Source organism: Micromys minutus, assembly GCF_963924665.1.
Source record: "Micromys minutus genome assembly, chromosome: 17".
NCBI classification, from domain to species: Eukaryota; Metazoa; Chordata; class Mammalia; order Rodentia; family Muridae; genus Micromys; species Micromys minutus.
The window spans coordinates 2,371,355-2,397,833 of record NC_137952.1 but is presented as its reverse complement, the minus strand read 5'-3'; the positions used below and the strand labels follow the sequence as shown (position 1 = coordinate 2,397,833).

Below are 26,479 nucleotides of genomic sequence, written 5' to 3'. Positions count from 1 at the left end.
GGAGGCTGTACCGCTGCCTACAACCTTTCCTCTGGAAACTCAGGTGGAAATCATCAGAGTCAGGGAAACTGACAAGGTGGGAACAAAGACCTGCCTTTCAAAAAGCCTTGGAACTTAGAGAAGGAGCTTTGAAGCTGCATTCACCTAACTTTTTACTAGAATGATTACAAATGTGTTGCAGAAGCCACCTCATGACACTGTACACACATCTACTGGGCACTCAAGATGCAGACCTTTCAGGAATGCAAACATCCACTGCCGACTTACGGGCTCTGATATTTACTCCACTTTCTCGTCTCCTCCTACAATACACTCCATACTTTGGCAGCCACTAGCTATGCCTGGCTTTTTCTACATTTTAATTAGAAAATTAAGCTCTCAGTCCTGCGCTCATACATCTTCTAAGCCACGTGAGGACAAGCAAGCTGGACACAGGATTCTCCCAGTGTCCACGTCTCCTCTCCACACCATGTGGGCACCATGTATCCAGATCCCGAGTGTACAGAATACCTTATCTTTTCTTCCTGATATGTGTTTGCAGGAACATACACTCATGTTTACATGCATGTAAAATGATGGACTCATCCATCATAAGCCATCCTTATCTGTGTCTACAATTAAAACCACTCAAGGCACAGCATGGCAGCTCATGCCTCCCACCACTGCCTTCCCAAATGTGAAATGGAACCTGGCCATCAGGTCAGGGGTGACAGCCAGTAGACAGCTAAAAGCCATCTGGTCAGAGGAAGTGCTGACGTGTGCAGCAGTAACGGCCTGCCTCTGCATGTGGAATTATTTGTATTCATCCCACATGGGTGCAGTGCCTGCAGGGCCAGAATAGGGCACTGGATCCCCTGAGTCTGGAGCTACAGCCAGCTGTGAGCTGTCCGGGCTATTCTTTAAGGCTCTGAACATTTATAACTTCTCACATACTGCTTCTGAGTTTGTTTTTCCTCGTGTTCTAGGCAGAGTTGGATTAGGTTCTTCCTCCAAAACACAGTTAGACCAGTGAGAGTTTAATGGAAACAACAAGGTAGAATTATTGTTTGGTGATACATGAAATTTTCTATTCAAGTAATATTCCATGTTACACAAATAAAGACAGACTTATAAACAAAGACCTAGTTGGTAACCTCTCTGTTGGCCTGAGCTCTGCACTGGGGTGGTGAAAAGCAGGGCCCAGCACTGCTCCAGAAGAGTGTTTCATTGCTTTGCTCCATCTGGTAACACACCTGACACATTTAATTGATTCAGGTAACCTTGATTTTCTATTCTTTTGTTTTGTTTAATGAGAAGGCTTAATGCTAAAACTCAAACGCCCTCTGGGTTCCTATTGTTTGTCTTTGCAGTAAGCTCTATTCAGTGTTTATTGCCTGCTCTCTGTGTGCTAGATGGTATACAACGAGCAGCAGCCCCTGCCAAGAATCATGTATAGTATAATCGTTCATTTTCACTCGTTTTGTAAGTATTCATTGCGTCTACACTGTGTAAGCACTGAGCTACCTGATGTGGAGGCTAGACTGACTTACAAAAAGATAGTTTATTTTTTTCAAGAATTTCAAAAAAACTGAAAAAAAAAAACTATTAGCAAAAGTAAAATCAAATAACCAGTGAAGAACTATGAAAATACCAGAGGACAGTACTTTTCATCAGAGGAATCAAAAGTACTTTTTTAAGGAGGTGGTATACGCTAAGGAGGTGGTATACGCTAAGGAGGTGGTATACGCTAAGGAGGTGGTATACGCTCAGGAGGTGGTATACGCTAAGGAGGTGGTATACGCTAAGGAAGTGGTATACGCTCAGGAGGTGGTATACACTAAGGAGGTGGTATACACTAAGGAGGTGGTATACACTAAGGAGGTCTTGTCCAATGAATGAGATTTCTGTGATGAGCAGAGAGCATCATAAATGTAGAGAATAAGACAATTTAAAAATATCGAGTTTACAGAAAGTAAATTAAGGATCTATAGATGTTCAGTGGTTAAGTTTGCATTGTTCTTTCTGACCTGAGTTCAGTTTCTACTGCCCATGTCCAATTGCTCACAACCACCACAGACAACTTACACTCAAATGTACACACTCTCTGTCTCTGTCTGTCTCTCCCACACACACACACACACCACACAAGACACGTACTAAAAGGAAAAAAATAAAAGCAAAAGAATCTTTGGAAATGTTTTAAGGGAGGGGCTGGAGAGATGGCTTTGCTGCTGAGAGATTAGGAGCCTGTACTTTGCTTGCAGAGGACCCAAGATCAGTTTCACAGCACCTGGGTTAAGTGGCTCATAACTGACTGTAACTCCAGTTCCAGGGGAATCTGATGCCCTCTTCTGGCCTCCCCAGGCACTGCACATACATGTACAAACCCTGACTCAAACACATAATTTAAAAATTAAAATTTAAAATCAGTAGTAGAATAAAATCTTTCTTTTAGAAAAATGCAAAGGCAGCTATAATGTCATAATCTGAGCACTCTGGAGGATTAAGAATTCAAGGCCAACCTGGGCCCCACAGTAGGTCTGTCTCAAAACAACAAAAGCAAACAGAAAACAAATAATGAAAGCATGCCTTTCGTCTTGGTTATTGTCCTATACCCTGACGGAAACAGCATATAGAGAAAGCATTTCATAGGAAACATGCTCACAGTTTCCGGGTTAGTTCATGGTCATTATGATAGGGGTGTGACTGCTAGTCATCAGGTCTGGTACTGAAGCAGTGTTTGGGAATTTATATCCTGATTAAGGCAGGAGGCAGAAATAACATGAGATTGGGCCTGTTGTGGGCTTTTGAAATCTATCCCCCTCCCAGTGACACACCTCCCCCACCAAGGTCACACCCTGTTAAAACACCTTTGAAGTGGCAAGGAGGCTCATATCCTTAGAGTATTGAGTGTGAAATGATGGGAGAGATAATGGCCAGAAGAGACAAGAAGAAGCCTGCTGCTTATGCCTGATAAAACTTGGGTGCTTGCTAATCACACAAAGGTAATTAAAAGCTCATGAAAACAGACAGATGGGAGTTTAAGTATAGTGTATTAGATACGTAACTTCTGAAGGGAATGGCCTCTGTTTGTGATTAGAGTGGGCAGGAAGGAGATGCTATGTGAGAAGTTTTGCTTTCTAAACAGAGGGACCTTGCTTCTAGGCAGTGTCTTCTGGACACAACAGGGAAGTTGTACCCATGAAATCTCAACAGTATGGTTGCCCGAGTAAGACCTGAGTAATGACAGTATCAGGCCGTCAAGGCCTCATCCCTAGTTGGAGAACTACAGGCAGTCAGAGGAAAGTGTGTAGTTATCAAAAGCTAAATACAAAAATAACCTTACAAACAAAGGGGAGGGTAAGTTCTATTTGTGTTTGAGTGTGCAACAGTGACTTCCTGTTCAAAATTAAGCAGACACTAAAACAGATGTAGAGGTTAATTAGATCCCATAGAAATATCCCTTGGAGTTTTGGATTGTGCGTTAGATCAGCTCTTTGTAAATTAAAATGCCTCTTATCTTACAAGTTAACAGTATTAACCTAGCAAAACATACAAAGGTATTTAGCCAGGCTTTGTGGTTTACACATGTAATCCCAGCGTTTGGAGTCTGAGACAGGTTGATCACTGAAAGTTTGAAGCCAGCTTGGGTTACCAAGTGAAATTTTGTCCTAAAAACATTTTTAGGAGCCAGAAAGATGGCTCAAGAGTTGATGGCACGACTGCTCTTCATAAGACTTGGGTTTGGTTCCGAGCACTAGTGTGGTGGTCCCCAGCCATCTGTAACCCCATTTCCTCTCTGACCTCCACAGGTACTCAGGTGCACATGTGGTGCACATGCATACATGTGGGCCAAACACTCTTACACATAAATAAATCTTAAATGTTTAACTCATTAAAGTAAAACACAAAGATTTTGAATTTGTGTTACTGCATATATGTCTGCATGAATTTCTAGCTCATGGAAGTTAAGTTTTGTTACAAGTTTATGGAATCGTAGTGCCTGCTACCTTCACTTGAAGATCATCAGACTTGAGTAGCATTATCTACCCAGGTCCAGACACAACTTCCATGACATCATTGTCATTCTGGGCACCCAAGCTCGCTGCATCTGCTCCTCTTCCTGTGGACAGCTGAGGAATTTTCGGTGTGCTTGAATGTCAACACTCCCTTCTTGTCTGAACCCTAACACTTCAGGAGTCTGCTTCATGTTCCGTAATGTTTGAGCAGAGTGATTAGATTGGATGAAAAACAAGAATCTCAACTAATCCATGAATAAATTCCTTAAGAAGTTTTTACTGAGACATTCATACCAGGGCTTTGGCCTGTGTGGTATGTAGAGTTCTATAGATGCCAGCCTATATGCAGCACAATCAGCCACATCTAAGTACATATAAAGGAGAATAAAAGCCTGAGTCACAATGTGAAGTAACTTGTCAGATTGAATGTTATGAAAGCATTAAGTTAATGGTAATATATAATTTAGGTAAATATAAACACAAATTTAGATTTGTGTTTTTATTCAGTATTTGTAGAACTTTAGGGTTAATCAAAATATTGATAATGATTGCCTCAACTAGAGGTATTCCAACAAAGGCCCATTGACCTCATTAAAGCAATATCAACACATAAACTTTCTCACATTTGTGTCCTTAGGTTCTATTGAGCAGACCGTCAGTCCGAAGCCTGTGTTACACTAGGGTTAAAGGCCATCTAAAGGCTTGCTCACTCACCTCCTCAGAGATGTTTGTATTCAAGCATTTTAAACTGAAATATGAAACTGATAGTACACTGTGTGTAAAACTCTTCATACACAGTTCTGGTCTGTACATATGAGACCCTGCTGGGGAAAACAAGCCTAATTTACATAGAGTATTGGGGTGATTAATGGGAAAGTGTGTTTGGGGCTCTTGTTCTGTTTTAAGACAGGGGTTTTAAACAACTTATTTTAGATTTATTTACTTACTTTATTATTTTATGTATATGAGTGTTTGAATATGTGTACATATACCATTTGTGTTGGGTGCCCTGGGACTGGAGTTGCAGACAGGTACAAGAAGCCATGTGGATGCTGGGAATCAAACCTTGAACCTCTGCAAGAACAATAAATACTCAGAACCGCTGAACTAACTCACCAGCCCCAGGGACTTCTTTTTCCCCTAGGTTTCCTACTGTATCGGCATTACCTTTCTTGGTAATGTTTGGCATTACAGAAGAAGTAGCTGAATGGAAAAATTTTTCATTCAGAACGTCTGAGTTCAATTTTGTTCTCTATTTCATACTACCTGTCATATATATATTTAGTATTTTTATAATTGGTTCAATTCTTTGCTTTAAAATTTTTGTACATAAATTAGTCCTAAGACTACAAATATTAAGTAGATAAGTAAACTCCACTTTCCTCTATATACATAATGAAGATTCAGTGTGGGTGTGTTTCAGAAGACCCACACTACTGTTCACTAGTCTCATTCACTCACTCATTCACTCTTCATTCACTCATTCCCTCACTTGTGTGTGTGTGTGTGTGTGTGTGTGTGATGCTGGGTGGGGATGGAACATAGGATTTTACACATGCTGGACAAGTACTCTCAATACGTTGGACTCTTTTGTTGTCGTTGCTGTTGTTGCTGTGTGTTGTTTTGTGAGACATGGTTTCTCTGTGTAGCCCTGGCTGTCCTGGAACTCTATTTGTAGACCAGGCTGCCTTGATCTCATAGATATCTGCCTGCCTCTGCCTCCTGAGTGGTGAGACCATGTGTTGCCACCACACTTTGGTAGATGAGTTTTTAAAAAATTACTTATCTAATGTGTATAAGTGTTTTTCAGGCATATATGTGCACCATATGAACGTGTGGTGCCTACAGAGGCCAGAAGAAAGCATAGATCCACTGTTACTGGTGTTATGATTGGCTGTGAATTACCATTTGGATACTGAGAATTGAACTGGGGTCTTCTGTAAGAGCAATAGGAACTCTTTATTTTGATTTATTTTCTTATTTAGGGATGTGTGTGTGTAGGTGTGCAGATGTGTAAAGGTCAAAGGTCAACCTCAGGTGTCATTCTTCAGTTATCCACTGTTTTGTATTTTAAATAGAGTTTTTTGTTTGTTTGAAACAGGGTTTCAGGACAGTAACAACTCCGACTGTTCTGGAACTTCCTCCGTGGACCACACTGGCATACAATTCTCAGAGATTTGCCTGCCTCTGTCTCCCAGCTGCTGGGATTAAAGGCATGCACCAGCACACCTATTTGAATGGATTTGTTTTTATTTATTCATGGAATGTGTATAACTTTACCTCTGTGCATATGTGTGCACACTATGCATACAGGTCCCTGGAGAGCCTCAAGGAGTTGTTGCATACCTCTTGATGTGGGTACTAAAGACCGAACACAGGTCTTCTGCAAAGCACCAAATGCTTACCCATCTCTTTACCTCTCCCCAAGCCAACCTCTGCAGCCCTCATCTTGTTTTTTTGAGACAGAATCTCTCAATGGGATCCCAAATTTACTAATTCAGCTAAGCTGGCTGGCCAGCAAGCTCCAAGGATTCCCCAGGGATTCTCCTGTCTCTACTTCCCTAGCACTGAGATTAAAAAACATGCACACATAACCATGCACCATTTTTTATGTAGATGTTGGTTAGAGCGCAGAGCCTCATGCATACACAGCAAGCCCTTTTCCAACTGAGCTCTGTCTCCCCAGGTCCATTGGTTACTTTAAAAATAGTATATTCATAATATATATAAGTATGTAGAGGTCAAGCTTGAATAATTCTCTTAATCAAATGTCAATATGCCCTTTCAGTATCTTGACTCTCTCCTCACATTCTATGCTACATTAAATGCTCTTTTCAGTAAAACATTTCCACAGCTACATCAAGCTAGTTGAGCCCTCTACCAACTGATCTGCATTCTCAACCCAATCATTTAACTCCTGTCCTTAGAAGGCTCTTTCCTTCTGCAGGTGAATTTAACTGATCCTTATGTCAATGATAGTAAATACCTGAAACAAAACCCAGAAAATTTGTTTAGTGTTAGTTGAGCTTAGGATAGTTAAAATATAATCCAGTTCTATGTGCCAATCACTAACCAATACCCAACATCAGCCTTGGCTGCTCCACCCACACGGTTACCTGTGATGCAGTCAGACTTGGTGGTGTTGCTGACTGCTGCTGCTGCTGCTGCTGCTGCTGCTGCTGCTGCTGCTGCTGTTGCTGCTGCTGCTGCTGCTGTTGCTGCAGTGGCTGTAGTGGCTGCTGCTGTGCTGTTTGTAGTTTGTTTTCTGACTGTGACAATGGCTGTATCTGGAACTTGTCCGGCTGCTCTTGCTTGACTATCAGGTTCTTCCGCAGCTGTTCAACTACTCTTTTCTACCAAAAGAAGACAAAAGAAAACCTGTCGGAACATTTGTTCACTCCCTTTATCTAACACCATACCTAAAAGTTACAGATTCTAACACGAGGAACCCAAAGAACCTTATAAAATATCCATTAACAAGAAGTCCGTGTCATAAGGGAAACTGAAGCACACAGATTTAAACATGAAGTACAGCCCATGTTTTAACCTTCTCCTAACCCTAACCTAACTCCTCCTTCCTTGCTTCTCTTTCCTATCCTGCCTACACCCCCTGAGGTGGCTTCACTGTGCAATCCAGTGGTCCGTAAACTCACTGCCCTGCTTCAGCCTTCCAAGTGCTAGGATTACGGGTTGAACCACTATAGCCAGAGCCAGTTCAGATGTCTTGGCTGGCGTCAGTTTAGCCTGTGAGCTAGAGCAGGACAGCACATCAGAAGCACTAGAGCCCTGGTCTTAACTCAGGCCTAGGTTATCTGCGCTGTGGGTGAGCATCAACCCACCCATTCCTTAGTGTCCTGATCTAGAAAAATGAGATAAAAGTACGTCTTATGAGCACTAAGTGAGCTAATCTATATGACTGCACTGAACTGTAACTGGCACATTGCTGGTCACTATTAAGTCTTTTCATCTGACAGTTTTTAACTATTCAAGCAAGCACCATGTATCACTCCCAGTTTGAAACATTAAGTAGGGTTTAGGACACAGCTCATGTATAACGTATGCAAGGCCCTAGGTTCAATCCACAGGAACACACTCTTTCTCTCAGTCTTATTTTTAAATAAAGAGGCTGCTGTATGCTATATAAACAGAAAGTATTCTGCATTTCTGAAATGTATAACTACTGAGTAGGACAGATTTTAGACATGCATGTGACAGATGCACAGCATCATATGCTGTCTCTGTGGGCAGAGTAGAAGTTTAGCTACATGGGATGCAATTTTAAAGTCAAACTGGACATAGCGGCACACATGTATGAATCCTAGCACTCAGGAAGCCGAGGCAGGCAGATCTCTATGATCCAGGCCAGCCTCAACTATGTAGTATGTTCTAGGACAGAGAGAGCCACACAGTGAGACCTCGTTAAAAAGTGTTTTTATAAATTAAAAAAAAAAAAACAATTTAAAATCAAGGTCTTATAAACATCCTAAGTTGTACTTAAATTTAAAAAATATGTGCTTTTGGATATTTTTATTATTATAATATTTTATCCCTTCTGGCTGCCTCCTTCCCGCATCTCCTTTCTTCTTTGTATATGGCAGAGGTGCTCAATTTGTGGGCTGCAAACCCTTTGGGGTTGAATGACCCTTTCACAGGGTTTAAGGCCACCAGAGAACGTAGATGCTTACATTATGATTCATAACAGCGGTAAGAGTACAGTTATGAAGTAGCAATGAAATAATTTTATGGCTGGGGTCACCACAACCTGATGAGCAGCTTTATCAAAGGGCTGCAGGGAGGGAGGCTGAGGAACTCTAGTGTAGGGATGACGTCGCGGGTGCACAAGTACACAGCAGGGAGGGAGGCTGAGGAACTCTAGTGTAGGGATGACGTCGCGGGTGCACAAGTACACAGCCCCAGCCTCTAGGAAGAATAATCTCACTGGGATACGCATGTCACAGGAAAGGGCTATGAATGCAGGGTCTGCCAGCCTCTTCACTCTGTGCAGAGCACTAAGTCGTAGACCAGTCGCAGGCTCAGGGGCGACACAGTAATTCATCAGCGGCAGTTTGCTACTTCTGATAACAAAAGGTTGATATTTCTGAGACAGATTACGAAGCTTAGTGCTAACTGAGATTAGTATACCTTTGACTAATTTTTGGGATAAGTTCTTAGGTATCCCGAGCTAGTCGCAAATTCACTGTGTAGTAGTCAAGGATGATCCTGAACTGATCTGATTGATCACCCTTGGGGTTCTGTGAATATAGATGTCACCACCACACCTAGTTTACACAAGGCAGGGGGTCAAACACGGGGCATCATGTATGTTGGTCAAGGACTCTACTAATGCAAATACACCCCTTGTTCTCAAAATAAAGCTTTTGCAAAGGGTAAGTAAATCCGGAACAGCCAAGTTAATTTTCAAATTACTAAATGTAGCTCATATCAACTTTGCCACCCGCAGACTCTGAAGAACCCAAACCCACAGGTTACCTCATTTAGCATGGTGGAACAGTAAAATATTCACAAAATCGATTCTTAAAGCATTGAAGTCAATACTAAATACAGACTTCTTTTCAGACATTGAAAACACCACATAAAGGACATTTGGGGAGGGGACGGACTGTACATTATACCCCACACTAGCACTGCCTTTTACATGATTTTTTTTAATGCAGTCCAACTTTTTTGCAGAAAACATATGCAGAATAAAAAATAAATTATCAAATGGTTATAAAATTAACATTTAAGTCTTCAAAATTGTATTTCTCAAGTGTAGAAGGCATTGGAATAGTAGTGTAAGAGTTCATGGGACAGGGTGCTCCAGGTAACTGTTAGCACTGCAGAGATGCTAGTTAACACTGAAAGCCTGCCTCAACACTTCAGTCTTCCTTACCACCAGATATCCACTGCTCAAATAAAAACAGGTATTACATTTTATGTAAATAGATAAACGATTTATGGATTTGTTGGTATCAGAACTTATTAAATGGGTTAAGGGAGTGTCTCCGTGATGGAGGGGGTGTTCTGTTGTTCGGCTGAAATTCACCTCCTGCATATGTTCACCATGTCCACTCATACTGAGGGTGTGGGAAATAGACACGACAGTCTTCAGGTTGTGTGTTACAATTATTGTCTATGTGGCCAGGCATGGTGGCACAGCAGGTCATCCTAGACAGCACTCCCGGGAGACAGATTCCAAGAGCGTATCCAAAACCAAAACCAAAACCAAACCAACCAAAACAACCCACAAAAAACAGAGGAAACTTGCAAAAGGAAAAGAGAGGGGTGGGGTGGGGTGGGGAGACACTGTGAAGGCAACAGTGCAGGAAAACTAGATAGTTACTGTAGTAGGTACAAAAGAGCAGGTTGTCTTTATCCTCTACAGTCAATCTTAGAAACTACAATGTGTTTACTGCCTTCTGAAGTGACCTACAAAGAAGAGACAAAGCCCAGACAAAGAGCCCAGGACCTGTTCCCAGTGCTGTGTGCAACAGCAGAGCAAGAACTAGAGAGATACAGGCTGGAGACTCGAGCCACATGGCTAGAGCAGAGTGATGGCCAATCAGAACCAGAAACAGAGTTCCTCCCCAGAGCCTAAAACAAAGCCATGGAGACCTGCTGGTGGGGAGGGAACCCTACAGAAAATACTTGCAACATTGCATCAGTCCTTAGGAGGAAGGAAAAAAGCCTGTGGGTTGGACGGGCCAGATCATGTGAGCAGGGTAAATAAAGCACTGTCCAGATCAGATCAGCCTGGCCCCTGTCCTCACTGTATTAGCCAACTACAATAACATGGCCACATGATTGCTTGTCTGTGGCTGTCTGAAAGTTTGAGTAAAAGTTTGGGCAGTATTGCTTCCTGTCACTAGATGTCCAAATGCAGTCAAAACCTAGGCTGGGAGCAGAGAGCTCTGCTGCAGGGCACCCCGTCAGCAAGGCAGGGCTGATGAGGAAGCAGTCTACGACAGAAAGCAGCTTCTCTAAGTCCCACCGTCTCAGGTGAAAGTGAGAGAAACTGACAATGTTTCAGAAGCCCTGACCAAGCATGCTCAGGGGGTCTTCAACACCCACACAAAGGGTCCTAACTGCCCCAGGAGATGAGCCTACATGTTCACCACTGTGGTTTGAGCAAAGAAATCACGTCTGTTTTGGTTTGTTTAGCTATGGCTGGCTTTGGTTTGTTTGCCAGCCAGTGTTAGCAGTAACCCTGGTATACAGAGGACATTTTGAATAGTGTTCACACAGAGAGATCTTTGAATGTGACTAATTATCTCAGTTTATTATCCTGATGTTCTCAAAAGAGACTAAATATCACAAACTGGCATTTGACATATTAAACAGTTTTAGTGGGTTTTAAAGAAGATTAGTAGTGATAACTATTAAGTAACATTAGAGCTAGGGTCCAGCTACATGGCACTGGCTCTCCTGGAACCTACTCACAGAGATCCACCTGCCTCTGCCTCATGAGTGCTGCCATTGCCATTAAAGGTGTGTTTGACTTTAAAAAGATTTGCTGTTGGGGAGAGATGGGTCTGGTTAAGAGCACTGACTGCTCTTCCAGAGGTCAAGAGTTCAATTTCCAGCAACCACACGGTGGCTCACAACCATCTGTAGTGGGATTTGATGCCCTCTTCTAGTGTGTCTGAAGACAGCTACAGTGTACTCACATACATAAATAAATAAATCTTTTTTTTTTTAAGGGTTGTTGTTTTGTTTTTTAAAAGGAAGTAGGAATTGAAGGAAAAGAAAAAGAAAATTGAAATGAAACGGGAGACATAACAACAGAAACTGAGGAAATTCAAGAGATCATCAGATGCTACTATAAAAGCCTATTTTCTAGACAGATACCAGGTACCAAAGTTAAATCAGGATCAGATAAACCATCAACAGTCTCATAACCCCTAAAGAAATAGAAGCAGTCATCAAAAGTCTCCCAACCAAAAAAAGCCCAGGACCAGATGGGTTTAGTGCAGCTCTTCATGAAAGACCTAATACCAATACTCTCCATACTATCCCACAAAACAGAATCAGAGGGAACACTACCCAAATCATTCTTCGAAGCCACAATTACGCTTCTACCTAAACCACACAAAGATCTTACAAAAAAAGAACTTCAGACCAATCTTCCTCATGAACATCGATGCAAAAATACTCAATAAAATTCTTGCATACCAAGAACACATCAAAATGATCATTTACTATGATCAAGTAGGCTTCATTCCAGGGATTCAGGGATGGTTCAATAAACAGAAATCCATCAACGTGATCCACAATATAAACAAACTCAAATGAAAAAAAAAATACATGATCATATCATTAGATGCTGAGAAAGCATTTGAAAAAATTTAACACCCCTTCATATTAAACATCTTGGAAAGACCAGGAATTGAAGGCCCATACTTAAACATAGTAAAAGCAGTATACAGCAAACCAGTAGCCAACATCAAACTAAATGGTGAGAAATGTGAAGCAATTCCACTAAAATTAGCAACTAGACAAGGCTGTCCACTCTTCCCCTACTTATTCAATATAGTACTGGAAGTCCTAGCCAGAGCAATCAGTCAACAAAAAGAAGTCAAAGGGATACAAATTGAAAAGGAGGAAGTAAAAATATTACTATTTGCAGGTGATGATAGTATACTTATGTGACCCCAAAAACTCCATCAGAGAACTCCTACAGCTGATAAACAAAGAATTTAGGAAATCAACACCCTTCACAATAGTCACAAATAATATAAAATACCTTGGTGTGACCCTAACCAAGCAAGTGAAAGATCTGTATGATAAGAACTTTAAATCCCCGAAGAAAGAAATTGAAGAAGATCTCAGAAGATGGAAAGATCTCCCATGCTCATGGATGGGAAGGATCAACATTGTAAAAATGGCTATCTTGCCAAAAGCAATCTACAGATTCAATTCAATTCCCATCAAAATTCCAACTCAATTCTTCATAAAGTTGGAAAGAACAATTTGCAAATTCATTTGGAATAACAACAACAAAAAAAAAAACAACAGGATAACATCCTCAATAAAAACTATTCTCAACAATAAAAAAACTTCCTGGGGAATCATCATCCCTGACCTCACGCTGTATTACAGATCTATCACAATTAAAAACTGTATGGTATTGGTACAGAGACAGGCAGGTAGAGCAATGGAATAAAACCGAAGAGCCAGAAATGAACCCACACACCTATGGTCACTTGATCTTTGACAAAGGAGCTAAAAACATCCAATGAGAAAAGGACAGAATCTTCAACAAATGGCGCGGGTTCAATTAGTAGTCAGCATGCAGAAGAATGCAAATCGATCAAAGACCCCCACATAAAACCAGGTACACTGAAACTATTAGAAGAGAAAGTGGGGAAGAGCTTAGAACACATAGGCACAGGGGAAAATTTCCTGAACAGAACACCAATGGCTTGTGCTCTAAGATCAAGAATCAACAAATGGGACCTCATAAAATTGCAAAGCTTCTGTAAGGCAAATGACACTGTCAATAGGATAAAATGGCAACCAACATATTGGGGAAAGATCTTTACTACTCCCACATCTGATAGAGGGCTAATATCCAATATATACAAATAACTCAAGAAGTTAGACTCAGAGAATCAAACAATCCTGTTAAAAAATGGGGTACAGAGCTAAGCAAAGAAATCTCAACTGAGAAATACCGAATGGCTGAGAAGCACCTAAAGAAATGTCCAACATCCCTAGTCATCAGGGAAATGCAAATCAAAACAACCCTGAGATTCCACCTCACATCAGTCAGAATGCCTAAGATCAAAACTCAGGTGACAGCAGATGCTGGCGAGGATGCGGAGAAAGAGGAACACTGTTGGTTGGGTTGCAAGCTGGTACAACCACTCTGGAAATCAGTGTGGTGGTTCCTCAGAAAACTGGACATAGTACTACCTGAGGACCCAGGTATACCACACCTGGGCATTTACCCAAACAAGCTCCAACATCTAACAAGAACACATGCTCCACCATGTTCATAGCAGCATTATTTCCAGCAGAAGATGGAAAGAACCCAGATATCCTTCAATAGACAAATGGATAAAAAAATTATGGTACATTTACACAATGGGATAATACTCAGCTTAAAAACAATGACTTCATGAAATTCTTAGGCATCATCCTGAGTTAGGTAACCTAGTCAGAAAAGAACACACATGGTATGCACTCACTGATAAGAGGATACTAGCCCAAAAAGCTGGGAATACCCAAGAAATAAATCAAGGACCTTATGAAGCTCAAAAAGAAGGAAGGCCAGAATGTGGATGCCTCAGTCTTTCTTAGAAGGTAAAACAAAACACTTATGGGAGGAAATACAGGGACAAATAGAGGAGCAGGGATTGAAGAAAAGGTCACCCAGAGACTGCCTCACCTGAGGATCCACCCCATGTGCAGCCACTAAACCCACACACTATTGCTGATGCCAAGTGGTGCTTACTGGCAGGAGCCTGATATGGATGCCTCCTCGGAGGCTCTGCCAGAGTCATACAGATGCTTGTAGCTAACCATCAGACTGAGCATGGGGATCCCAATGAAGAAGCTAGAGAAAGGACTGAAGGAGCCAAAAGGTTTGCAACCCCATGGGAAGAAAAACATTATCAACCAACCAAGCCCTTCAGAGCTCCCAGGGATTAAAACATCAACCAATGATCACACATGGAGAGACCCATGGCTCCTTCTGAATATGTAGCAGAGGATAGCATTGTCTGGCATCAGTGGGAGGAGAGGCCTTTGGTCCAATGAAGGTTTGTTTCCCCAGCGTAGGAGAATGCCAAGGTGCTGCGGTGGGAGAGGGTAGTTGGGAGAGAGAGCACCTTCATGAAAGCAAGGGGAGTGGGGGGAAAGGAGATAACATTTGAAATGTAAATACAGAGAATATCCAATAAAAATTTCTTTTTTAAAAAAAAGAAAAAGAAAGTTTGAGGAGACAGTAAGTAATCTGTAAACCAGTGTCTCTTCAGTGTAGTTTATAAACAGTGGGCCAGTGGGCCTACATCCCTTTCTGTGCTGTCAGCCGCTCCATACACCTAGCCTGTGACCAGCCCCCGACCTCCTTGGCTCTTGCCTCCCAGTTTCATCGGGGCTTATTCAGGCAGATGAGTTCACAGGGCCTTGGTGATCAATACTGTGACCTTCAGTGATATTATCAACATGTTCACAGAACAGCAAGACAGGTCTGAAAGGAAAATACAAAATTGTATAGATCCGATAAACAGAATAAAGGCTCATCTTCCTGTTAAGCAGTTCTTCCAAGTTCCCTGGAGCACAGAAGGAGCCCGTCACACCCTAGCCAAACCACTCCATTTCCTTCCATCACATCAGCGCACAAACTCTGCAGAGCATCTTGCAGAGGAAAACCAAGCACGAGGCCTTTCCCTGCACAGCTGGGTGCTGGGGCTTCAGACCTCTGCTTCTGCTCAAGCTCACTCTACTAGCTGGTGCTCTATACAGTGCTATTCTCAGCCAGTTCTGAGAAAGCCACACCCACTCCAAACAGCTTCCAAAGTAATGCTTTACACACTTACCCTTTCTCCACAAGAACTAATGTATAATCTGAGATTGCGACCTTTATATCTTTAAAGGGCTGATAGAGAAAATTTGAAACTAAAAATGTGAAAAATCAGTCACATTTGTCTCCACACCTAAAATAAATTAATACATGTCCAGATCTGCAGACTCGTTCATTGCTCAAACAAAACCAGGATATCACATTTTATGTGAATAGAGAAACTAACCTGGAAAAAAATTCTATTTGTTGGTATCAGAATTTCTCAAATGGGTTAAGGATGGAGGGCGATTTTCTGTTGTTCAACTGAACTTCAACTATTGTATTTATGGTTAACACCATATTCTTTAACATGGAGGATGTGGCAAATAGGCACTACAATCTTCAGGGTGTGCTGACTGTCTATGTGGCCATGCATGGTGGTATAGCATGTCATCCTAGACAACAATCTCCTAGGAGGTGGAGACAGGAGGATTCTAGACCAGCCTCCAATGAGCAGAGACCCTGTGTCCACATGAAACAAACATAAAACAAAACTGTTACTGACATTAGGAATCAAACTACAGTTCTGAACAAAAAGTATGTGCTGTTTAAAGAAACAGAATTAAGTGAAGATTCTACCACTTTGTGAACAGAAACACACGATATCATTTTATGAGAAAATATACACGAAGAAAGCAGTAAGCCCACAGTAATCCTCCCTTAATGCAAGAAGCAAAACTGAATCAAAGAACATGCAGTGACACTGTTGGTAAGAATGTTCCCAGGGGTGTGTGTGATAGAATTCTAACAGAGAGGAGGAGAAAGAGGAGGGGAAGAAGGAGGAAGAAGAAGGAGGAGAAAAGGAAGGAGAAGAAAAAGGAGGAGAAAGAGGAGGAGAAGTAAGAAGAAGAGGAGAAGGAGAAAGAGAAGGAGGAGGAGAAAGGAGGAGGAGGAAGAAGAGGAGAAAGAGGCAGAGGAGGAGAAGAAAGAGAAGAAGGAGGAGTAAGAGAAGGAGAAAGAGGAGGAGGAGGAAGAAGAGGAGGAGGAGGAGTATTGGTGGCATTGCATTTATGCGGCAGAAACTCTAAGGCTTTCCTTGAGCTCTCTGAGACGAGTTTTAGTTAGAATTGGACAAACAGCTTCTGTAAGGCATCAAGGAATTTGAACAGTCTGTTAGAAACAAACCAAGGAGCAGGAGAGTTCACATTACCAAAGCCTTTTCCAATAATTATCTGTGTGGATGCTTAACAGATGGCAGAGAACACACACATCATGGCATTGACTAGACTGTGGCTTACCTTCTTAATTAAAAAGAAAACCTTTGGGACTTATTCTTTCAGAACTGACACTTCCTTCAGCCAGGTAAAGTGGCTCATCATGAGTGAACCTGGGCACTAGAGCAAGATTCTGTTTAAGACATTCTACCATGCATGCGCACATGGTTATTTGCACCAATGGATTTTACACGCCATCTCCACAGATCAGAGCTTCCTCCATATCACTGAGATCTACACTACATGTCTAACACGATAAGCCTATTGGAAAAGCAGTTTATCATTTCCTTACTTAGCTCATTCACACTCTAACAGGTTAGCATCACCCACATTAACGAATCTGGTATGTACGGCAATGAAACACTAATAATACTGCTACAGTGGAACTCTACTTATAGCCAGGGGCCCCAAGAGCCTGAGGACTCTTTAACTTGCAGTAGGAAAGTTAAAGGATGTGGCTGTAGTCAGAGCCCAGGGCGCGGCACAGATGCTGAGCTGCAGTGTGGGGAGAGCACTTCAGTCACATGTTCAACACCCACTACCATAAAAAGTAAAATAAAACGAAGACAAGCATGTCTGGGCCAAATAGTAGGAACACACAGATTACAAAAGACCAGTATATGCTTAGAACAGTAGTCAGCATATTTATACTAAAAGACAAAAGAGGCCAGAGTCAGAAGTCTGTTTCCTCATAGTTATATCTTTTCTGCCTCCTTAAAGCCCAAGCTACACTGTACTGCTTTGTTTCAGGAAATTATTAAGAGCCAACATATTAATGGTAACGAGTGCTTAGTAAGTGTAAAAACAAGAGATATAATCAAGAAGTAATACAATTTGAGGATATAAATGTTCAACTCAACTTAAAAATGCTGTTATTACAAATGTCAATTACATTTCAATCACAGATTTTTGAAACATCAAATGTTTTGTTTATTTGCTCCATGGTCTGATTATTTATTTGTTCCTCTTAAAGCCTTGTTTTGGACTGTACTCGGACTTAGAAGGAGAAGCTCTCAGAGAGACACCCAGCCTCTCTTGGTAATCTGTTCCTGGCAGTTTTCTTTGGCTTCCTTTATTCCCTTGGCCAAAAACTTATCATCTTCTGCAGCCTCTTCGTTATTCTTAGTTATGGTTTGTACTTTGGTGGTTATGTTGCAAAACATGTAGAGTAACAGGACAGTGAACCTTTGGTCCTGGGTGTCTTACCTTCTTGGGTTATGGGATTTTTGACAACACATCAGCAAACACCATTGTTTTAGAGACTAAAAAGCTTTTGGATTCTACTAGCTCTTTGGACCCCAACTAATGAAGACAGCAGTATCTGTCAGTCCAGGAACAGCCTCCTCTCCTTTTTTTACAGTAACCAAGTTGAGGACACTCAGACTGGCATCCGTGAACAGACTGCGCTTCCTCTTTGCGGCTCTCAGTCAACAGCAGGCGCATCGCTCTCATTCCTACCACTGATTCCGACCACAGAATGCTTCCCGTCTTCCCCTAGAACCCCAGCAGCTACATCGGTGACCATGTGCTTCTCACAGACCATATGAAACGTGCATTCATTGTCCACATCAATGAGTTTCTGACAGCCAGTGGCCAGGATAAAAATATTTACCTTCATCTTGACATAGTCAACTCCCTAGGGGATACTACAAAAAAGAGCTGTTTGGTTTTTTTTTGGGGGGGGGGGTGTTTGTTTTTTTGAGACAGGGTTTCACTATGGCTGACCTAGAACTCACTCAGTAGTCCAGGCTGATTTCAAACTCACAGCAATCTGCCTGCCTCTTCAGGTGTTAAAGGTGTGTGCCGTCACACCTGCCTCTTCAGGTGTTAAAGGTGTGTGCCGTCACACCTGACTCAAGCCAAATGTTTTAATGTTAACTTTTAAGTGATTATATATATTTTTAAAAATTATTGTTTGCTTATTTAACATTGTGTGTGTGTGTGTGTGTGTGTGTGTAGTATAATGTGTGTCATAGTTACTGTTCTACTGCTGTGAAGAGACACCATGACCAAAGCAATTTTTAAGGAAAGGTATTGAACTGGGAGTTTGCTTACAGTTTCAGAGGGTCAGTCCACAACCATCATGGCTCATGGTGGCAAGGAGGCAGGTCTGGTGCAGGAGCAGTAGCTGAGAGTTTACATCTAGGCAGGGGGTGGGGAGGGAGGAAGAAAGGGAGGGAGATAGACAGACAGATAGACAGACAGACTGATTCTGAGACTGGGCCTGGCATGAGTTTTTTCAAACCTCAAAGTCCACCTCTAGTGACACACCTTCTCCAATAAAGCCACACCCACACCAAGTTCACACCTCCTAGTCCTTCCCAAAGTCTATCAGCTGGGAACCGAGCATGTGTCCATGAGCCTTTGTAGGCCATTCACGTTCACACCAGCACAGTGCACATGTAGAGGTCAGAGGACAATCTGCAGGAGTGCAATTTCTCATTTCACTTTGTGGATTCAGGGGTAGGACTCAGATCTTCAGAGTTGATGGCAAACATCTTGACTGGCCAGAATTTGCCATTGTCATTTTAAATTATAAACAAAACAATATGGTATCAAGAAAGTGAATCTTCTTATTGCCTTTTTATCTTGGAAAGAACACATTATGAAACATATATTTGTGTTGAAATGTGACCCAAGATAGCTTGTATCTCTATGGTGGCTCATAAATTAAAACATATAAAATAATGTTGAATTTAAGCACAGACTGATCCGGAAGAGACCTCAGACACAGTAATGAAGATAGCAGAAAACCATTACTAGTAAAAACCATTCACAATGTGCACCTGTTCCTTATGTTTGTCCTATGATGAGTTATGACATGGAGCTATTAGTTTGTAAGTAAAGCTCCAGTTCAGCACGAAGCTTGTCTCTCTAACTAGCTGTTCACAGAGCTCTGCTGCACACACTACCAGCCAGCACGCCACACCCCATAGCAGGCACCACGGCACTGTACTGTCAGAGTTGCCGCACACACTACTGAACACGGCTCATTCCTCAGCTCTAACGCCGCTGCCCATTTCCTCGCTATGAACTGAGATGCTTACTCAGTAGCTGTCCTGGCAAGCTGAATGAAAAATTACAATTTAAATACAGTGGTAACTTGCTGGGTGTGGTAGCATAAGCCTTTAATCTCAGTAGTTGGGAGGTAGAGGCAGGTAGGACAACCAGAGCTACATAGAGAGACTGGAAAAACAAAACAAAGCAAACCACAGTGATGATCTTAAAACTGGAAGGGCAACAAAAGCCAGCCCCTATCATTTAAGGATTGCTAGTCAGATGGAACTATTGCCTATTCACGACATCACTTGAGATAATGTTAAAAGTTCACTTTCCACAGAAACACTGGACAAAATTATAGATGATCAAGTTTATGCAGAATACATCTACCAACTTATAGATGGATGTCCCAAGCTGACACAATCTTTCAACAACGTTCAATTCTAAAGTTTCTTCTGAGAAAAAGAAAAAAAAAAAAGATAGCAGTATTAGATGTGTACCATGTCCAGAAAATAGACATGGGTGAAATGAAATACTTTGAGATTTAAACAAAAGTAACTCTTAAAATCTCTGAACATGGGGGCTGGAGAGATGGCTCAGTGGTTAAGAGCACTGACTGCTCTTCCAGAGGTCCTGAGTTCAATTCCCAGCAACCACATGGTGGCTCACAACCATCCGTAATGGGATCTGATGCCCTCTTCTGGTGTGTCTGTGGAGTGCTACAGTGTAGTCGTATACATTAAATACTTAATTCTTGAAAAACAAAAGCAAACAAACAAACAAACAAACAAAAAAAACCAAAAGAAAAAGTATAAATACTGAAACTTTTAACTAGAAAGTATTTTAACAAAAGTGATCCTGAACCAGTTAGTCTGATAGTAAGAAGGGGACTAAAATAGGGAATCCCTACCTTAAAAAACTAGCTTGCATTAAACTCCACCAACCTAACCCACTGAAACTTTTTTGAGCAGATCCTCTGGGGCTGACAGGACTTGGTGGCATCCAAGGACAGAATGTATAGTGGGACAGGACTCTAGGCCATGGGGAGACACTTTTTATTGGCCATCCATCTGCAGATGTAGGAAGTCCTGGGAATCTGAGAAGACAGTAACCCACATGCTAAGGTGAAGGAGCAGTCCAGGAGAGGAGATGAGGATGCAGGAATGGGGAAAGGTCTGCCAGAGACAAGAAGCACATGTTTTAGAGAAGGTTCTTGAATATATTACACCAATGACACCCATGAGAGAGGAAATGTCCTTCTATGTAAATGGTTTCAATCGGAAATGTCCCAAAAGGTCCATGTCTTTGCTTTGTTTGAGAAGGGTCTCACTGTGTGCCCCTAACTGGCCAGCCATTCCCCTCTTTAGATCAGGCTGGCATGGAGCTCAGAGACCACCTGCCTGTGCCTAGAATGTGCTTAGCGTAAAGTGTGCACAACTACGCCAGGCTCAATTAACGTCCAGATTTTGACTTTCCAGCTTCTGGTACTATTTTGAAGGCTGTAGGGTCTTTAGGTGGGCATCTTTCTCAATTGTTTTTCACACATGTATCTATTCATGTGTGTGTGTGTTGTGGAAGTCAAGGAGAACTTGTAGCAGCTGGCTCTCTCCTCTCCCAGGCTTGGCAGCAGGCACCGTTACCTACTGAGCCATCTTTGGACCCTTCACCAAACCAGGAGCTCACAGACTATCAGCCTGCAAGCCCCAGGGATCCTCTTGCCCCGCCTCACCAGCACTGAGATTGGTGCTGATGTACTGCCATATTGGATTTGTATGAATGTTGAGGATATAAACACGTTTGCATGAAAAGCATTTAACCAGATGAGCTATCTTTCCAGCTCCCAGCAGAGGCAGGATGCTAAAAGTCACTCTGGCTCTAAAGTTTGTCCTTTGCCCACCAGTCCGATACTATATGAGGAGTTTCTTCCTCACACTCATGTATCTAGGAACTGCTCCTTGTCTTCCCAGCTATTTTGGGCTATTTGTTATAAAGCTTTGAGCCAAATAAACCCTTCCTTAAGTAATTTTCATCAAATATTTTGGTCACAATAAGGTAAAAGTGTAAGGTGTTTGTGTGTGTGTGTGTGTGTATGTATGTATGTATGTATGTATGTATGTATAAAATATACGTCTTATAAACAGTTCTGAGTATTTAGAAGAGCTGGAGATGTTCTCAAAGAAACCAGAGAGAGTTGGTCTGTCCATACCCTAAAGTGCCAGAAAAAAAATACTTTACTTCCATCACCCGAGACATTTCCCCTGGCAGCAGAGCGAACACACTGGAACTAACCCAACAAGAATAATTTGCTTCCCTGTCTATGGGATATAACAATAATCCTGAGAGTCTGTTGCTAACTTTCCAGCCTCAAACAAAAAAGGCTTCGATTCTGGAACAATGACTTCAGTTAATAAACAGAATGGACACTGGCAATCAGGACTGGAGGACACTGGGCTCAGCAGAATTCTGAAGAACTAAGTCACTGGAAGCTTTACTTGCCAGCCACTAGCATGAAGCTGGACATAATTTTGTGTTGATTTTTGAGACAGGGTCTCTCCACAGAGCCCTGGTCGTCCTGGAACTCACCATGTACAGGTTGGCCTCGAACTCACAGAGAACTACCTGCATCTGCTTCCTTAGTGCTGGGCCCAAATCATGTGCCAACATTGAGCCTTGGATTAAAAACCTTTAATTATTAACAAATTTATCTTATTGCCATAAAAACTATATAGATATGGTCATCCGTCATTCCTCCCTTCAACATAAAATGTAGACAATCAAAACCACATGCATGTGCAGAGTGGCTAGGACATAATACCACAAACCACACCGAGTTTTAAACCTCTCTGGCTTTCAGAACTCCTAAGGACCCTGCTGCCCCTCCCCCGGTCTCAGGTCCAGGACTAGGTCAGCAGGACTGCTGAGAGTGACATAGCCACCATTTGTGTGTGCCCTCCATGGGCCTGTATGTGTGTGTGTGTATGTGTGTGTGTGTGTGTGTGTATGTGTATGTGTGTGTGTATGTGTGTATGTGTGTATGTGTGTGTATGTGTATGCATGTGTGTATGTGTTTGTATGTGTATGTATGTGTGTATGTATGTGTGTCTATGTGTGTGTATGTGTGTATGTATGTGTATGTATGTGTGTATGTGTGTGTATGTGTGTGTGTGTTTGCATGTATGTATGTATGTATGTATTCGTGCATGTATGTGATGCTGGGTTCACTCATCTCAGTAGGCAGCACAGCCAAGAGTGGTGTGTTTCAGGCTTTGTAGGAACAAGAGATCAGGAGGGTTGTTGAATTTGCATCCTTCCTCAATGCCTTATTTCAATTCTATGCTGAGCTGGCAAAAGCACTCAATCAATTCGGCAGCCCAGCACTGCTTAGCTTACCCTTCAGATGTTCTAGTGGCAGGGCAATTTCACAACATGGCTTGGTAGTGTGGTACTAGTAATACAGCTCTTTCTAAGTCATCTAATCCTTGGACATCGCCTGCTCTTTCTCTATTCTTGTCTCACCTCATTGCATTTTCCCTATTAAAAATATTTTCCATAATATTTCCAACTGAAGGACATTAGGCTCTAACTGTCTTGAACTCACAGAAATGCACATAGTCTCAGGACTACATAGGGATGCTAGAGAGACGTAGCTCACATGCTACCTGAGCTCTCTACATCTGCTCAGAGTGCTGAAAGTGACCAGAGATGAGTGTCTGTGTGTCCTTCAACGAGCCTAAGGCTGGGGTGCCAGTGTCGCTCAGTGGTAGAACTAGCCTAGCACGATCAAAGCTCTGTGTTCACTCCAGTTGGTTTAAGGATGGTCGGGGGCAGGTGAGACAGACTGCTTGGAGGGCAGAGCAGGGCTGTTGTCTCATAGTTCAGTGAGACAGACCCACTTTCGTGCAGGCTGTCAGCTCTGCCACTAGCAAGAGAGGGAAGAAAGCTCCTTTAGGGAAAAAAAATAAAAAAAATTGAGTGGAAATGAAGAAGTGACAGAGAAGTACAATGTTTAACAAGCAGCTTTCCTGTGGTTGGAGGTGCTCCTGTCCTAAGCGGGGCTCCTGTAACAGGAAGGCGTCATTCCTGCCCAGGGTGCATACCTATACTTCACAGGATGCTTGTTTGTGTGACAGTTATACTGTCATAACGTTAGATGGTTAAACCTCTGCTCCAGGGTTTACAGAAGATCAGAGCACTTGTCACTCTGGTGCAGGTAGAGGGAGATATAGTAGGTGAGCAGTTCGTCTTTCTTTATAATTACACCCCATTAACCTTCCGCATGAGAGCTCTCCTGTGCTTTCAGACCAGCAGCACCAACTGGCTGCATTTGATAAGGCTCTACCAAGTCTGCAAGAACAGCACAGCAACAAAAGGAATACTTTAATGCTGCAGACTTAAGCAGAAGCTGTGTTACTGAGGATGTAGTTTTTAGTTGGAGGCAAAGACAAACTGAAACCAGGAAGCTGGAATGATGGGAGGTGATTTCAACAAATGTGATCTAAAGATCTACTGATAATCTTCACAGCACTGAACAAATCACTTCAGTGGTCTTGTTGTTGTTTCGCTTTTGTTGATTATTTGCTTTTGAGGCTTTAATGATGGTGAGAGACACAGAACATAGTACCAGACACACTAAAGCTTAATGAGCAACACAATTCCAAGGTGACCTACATCCAATTACATCACACTGGGTCTACAGACATGTGAAGGGGAGGTATTTAATTGTTAAGGTACTTCTCTTTATGTTATTCACTTAAAAAAAAAGACCTTCTATTTGCATTCTTCTAGACAGTGACCACATAAATGATTTCCTTTTTGAGAGAGAAAAAAAATTCCATTATTAATGCATCCCCCAGAGTTCGATGCACGGACAGCGTTCCTTTCCACGTGCACAGAAGCAGATTAGTGGCTCCCTGCCCTCAGCAAAGGCTAGGTGTGCATGCCTGAGCAGATAAAATGAAAGCCAGTTTAGAGAGTAGGTGCCGGCACAATTCATCCTCAACAGGACCCCAATCATTTGGGAAACAAAAGGCAGCTATATTTGTGTCTTTTTAACCAATGGCTCTGTAACAGCATCTCAGAGGAAGTTTTCCACCACCATATCTTGCACCTTTACAATCCTAACCACATCATCCCAACAATCCTGCTAGCTATTAACTCTGTCTCTTGGGCCATATGTGCACAGGGAGCATGAAATCCAGCACAGTCTACAATGAGGACTAAAGGTTCAGAGTTCAAGCACCTGTCCCATCACCAGGCATCTCTACGTATGTGCTCTTTTTTTTTTTTAAGGCCAAGATTTCACTATATAGTCCAGAGAGCTATGGAACTCTATGTAGCCCAGGCTGGACTCAAATTCTTTAGCAACCCACCCTCCTCCATCTCCGCCTCTGAAGTGTTGGGATTACAAATATTTACATCTTTTGAAAAATCTTGATTTTGAAAATTAATGAGATGTTTAAGTGCTTCTGGAAGTGTTTGGCAGAGAGATGTTCTGTAGAACCCTCATATGCTGAAGATGGGTGACTGGATGAGAGAGTTCTACTGTGTTCTTCTGGCTTTTTCTGTGAGCACTTTCCTTACCTACCTACCTACTATCTATCTATCTATCTATCTATCTATCTATCTATCTATCTATCATCTATCTATGTATCTACCCACCCACCCATCTACCTATCTATCTACCTACCTATCTACTATCTATCTATCTACCTACCTATCTACCCTTCTTTCTTTCTTCCTCTCTCTCTCTCTCTCTCTCTCTCTCTCTCTCTCTCTCTCTCTCTCTCTCTCTCTCTCTCTCTCTCTCGCCAGTCTTCTGTATGAGTACAGTGTTGCTGTCTTCAGACACCAGAAGAGGGCATCAGATCTCATTAAGGATGGTTGTGAGCCACCATGTGGTTGCTGGGAATTGAACTCAGGACCTCTGGAAGAACAATCAGCGCTCTTAACCACTGAGCCATCTCTCCACCCTCAGTATATTTCTATAATGCTTACCACAAAGACATTTTTTTTTTGAAAAAACTTTCCTTAACCTCTGTAGAGAGCCGTTTGTGCCGCACCCAAACATGGCGCCGGCTTCCTGCCGAGGACTCAGCAAACAGAGCTGTTGCCCAGCCAAGAGACTTAGTGCGCATGCGCCACATACGTCACAGCCCGCTCTCGGGGCATGCTAATGAGTTACTGAAGGGTGCACCAATCAGGTAGCGACACGAGTCTCCTGGGCATATATAAGCAGTGCATTTTTCTTCCACGTGGAGTCCCCTGCTCAGAGTATTGTACAATAAAGGTTGTTCTCAGAAGAATCCTGTTGTTGCACGCCTATTCCTGCCAGCGGGAAGTGGGGCACGCGACAAACCTCAATATGAGATATGTTTTTAAAACCAAAGGCTTGTGTGTATTTAAAACCCAGTGTCAGAGACATTAATTCACTCCTTTACTGATTGACCACATGTTGGTGTGTTAACAGGAGGATGTTGTGCACATGTCAAACTATAAAGCCAGCTTGGGGCTGGAGAGATGGCTCCACAGTTAAGAGCACTGGCTGCTCTTCCAGAGGTCCTGAGTTCAAATCCCAGCAACCATATGGTGGCTCAGAACCATCTGTAATGGGATCTGATGCCTTCTTCTGGTGAGTCTGAAGACAGGTACATTGTACTTATAAAACAAACAAACAAATAAATAAATCTTAAAAAAAAAAAAAG

At 42.2% G+C, this 26,479-nt stretch overlaps 1 protein-coding gene across 4 annotated transcripts in view; it reads right to left on the bottom strand.

The window, feature by feature from the left end:
• Window positions 1-26,479, bottom strand: part of PHF21A (PHD finger protein 21A) — a 164,426-nt gene that overhangs the window by 24,230 nt on the left and 113,717 nt on the right. For all 4 annotated transcript variants that reach the window (XM_080930787.1, XM_080930786.1, XM_080930789.1 and 1 more), the window contains exon 6: window positions 7,115-7,351. In XM_080930787.1, the coding sequence (XP_080786913.1) occupies window positions 7,115-7,351 (237 nt within the window). The remainder of the gene's footprint in view (window positions 1-7,114; window positions 7,352-26,479) is intronic.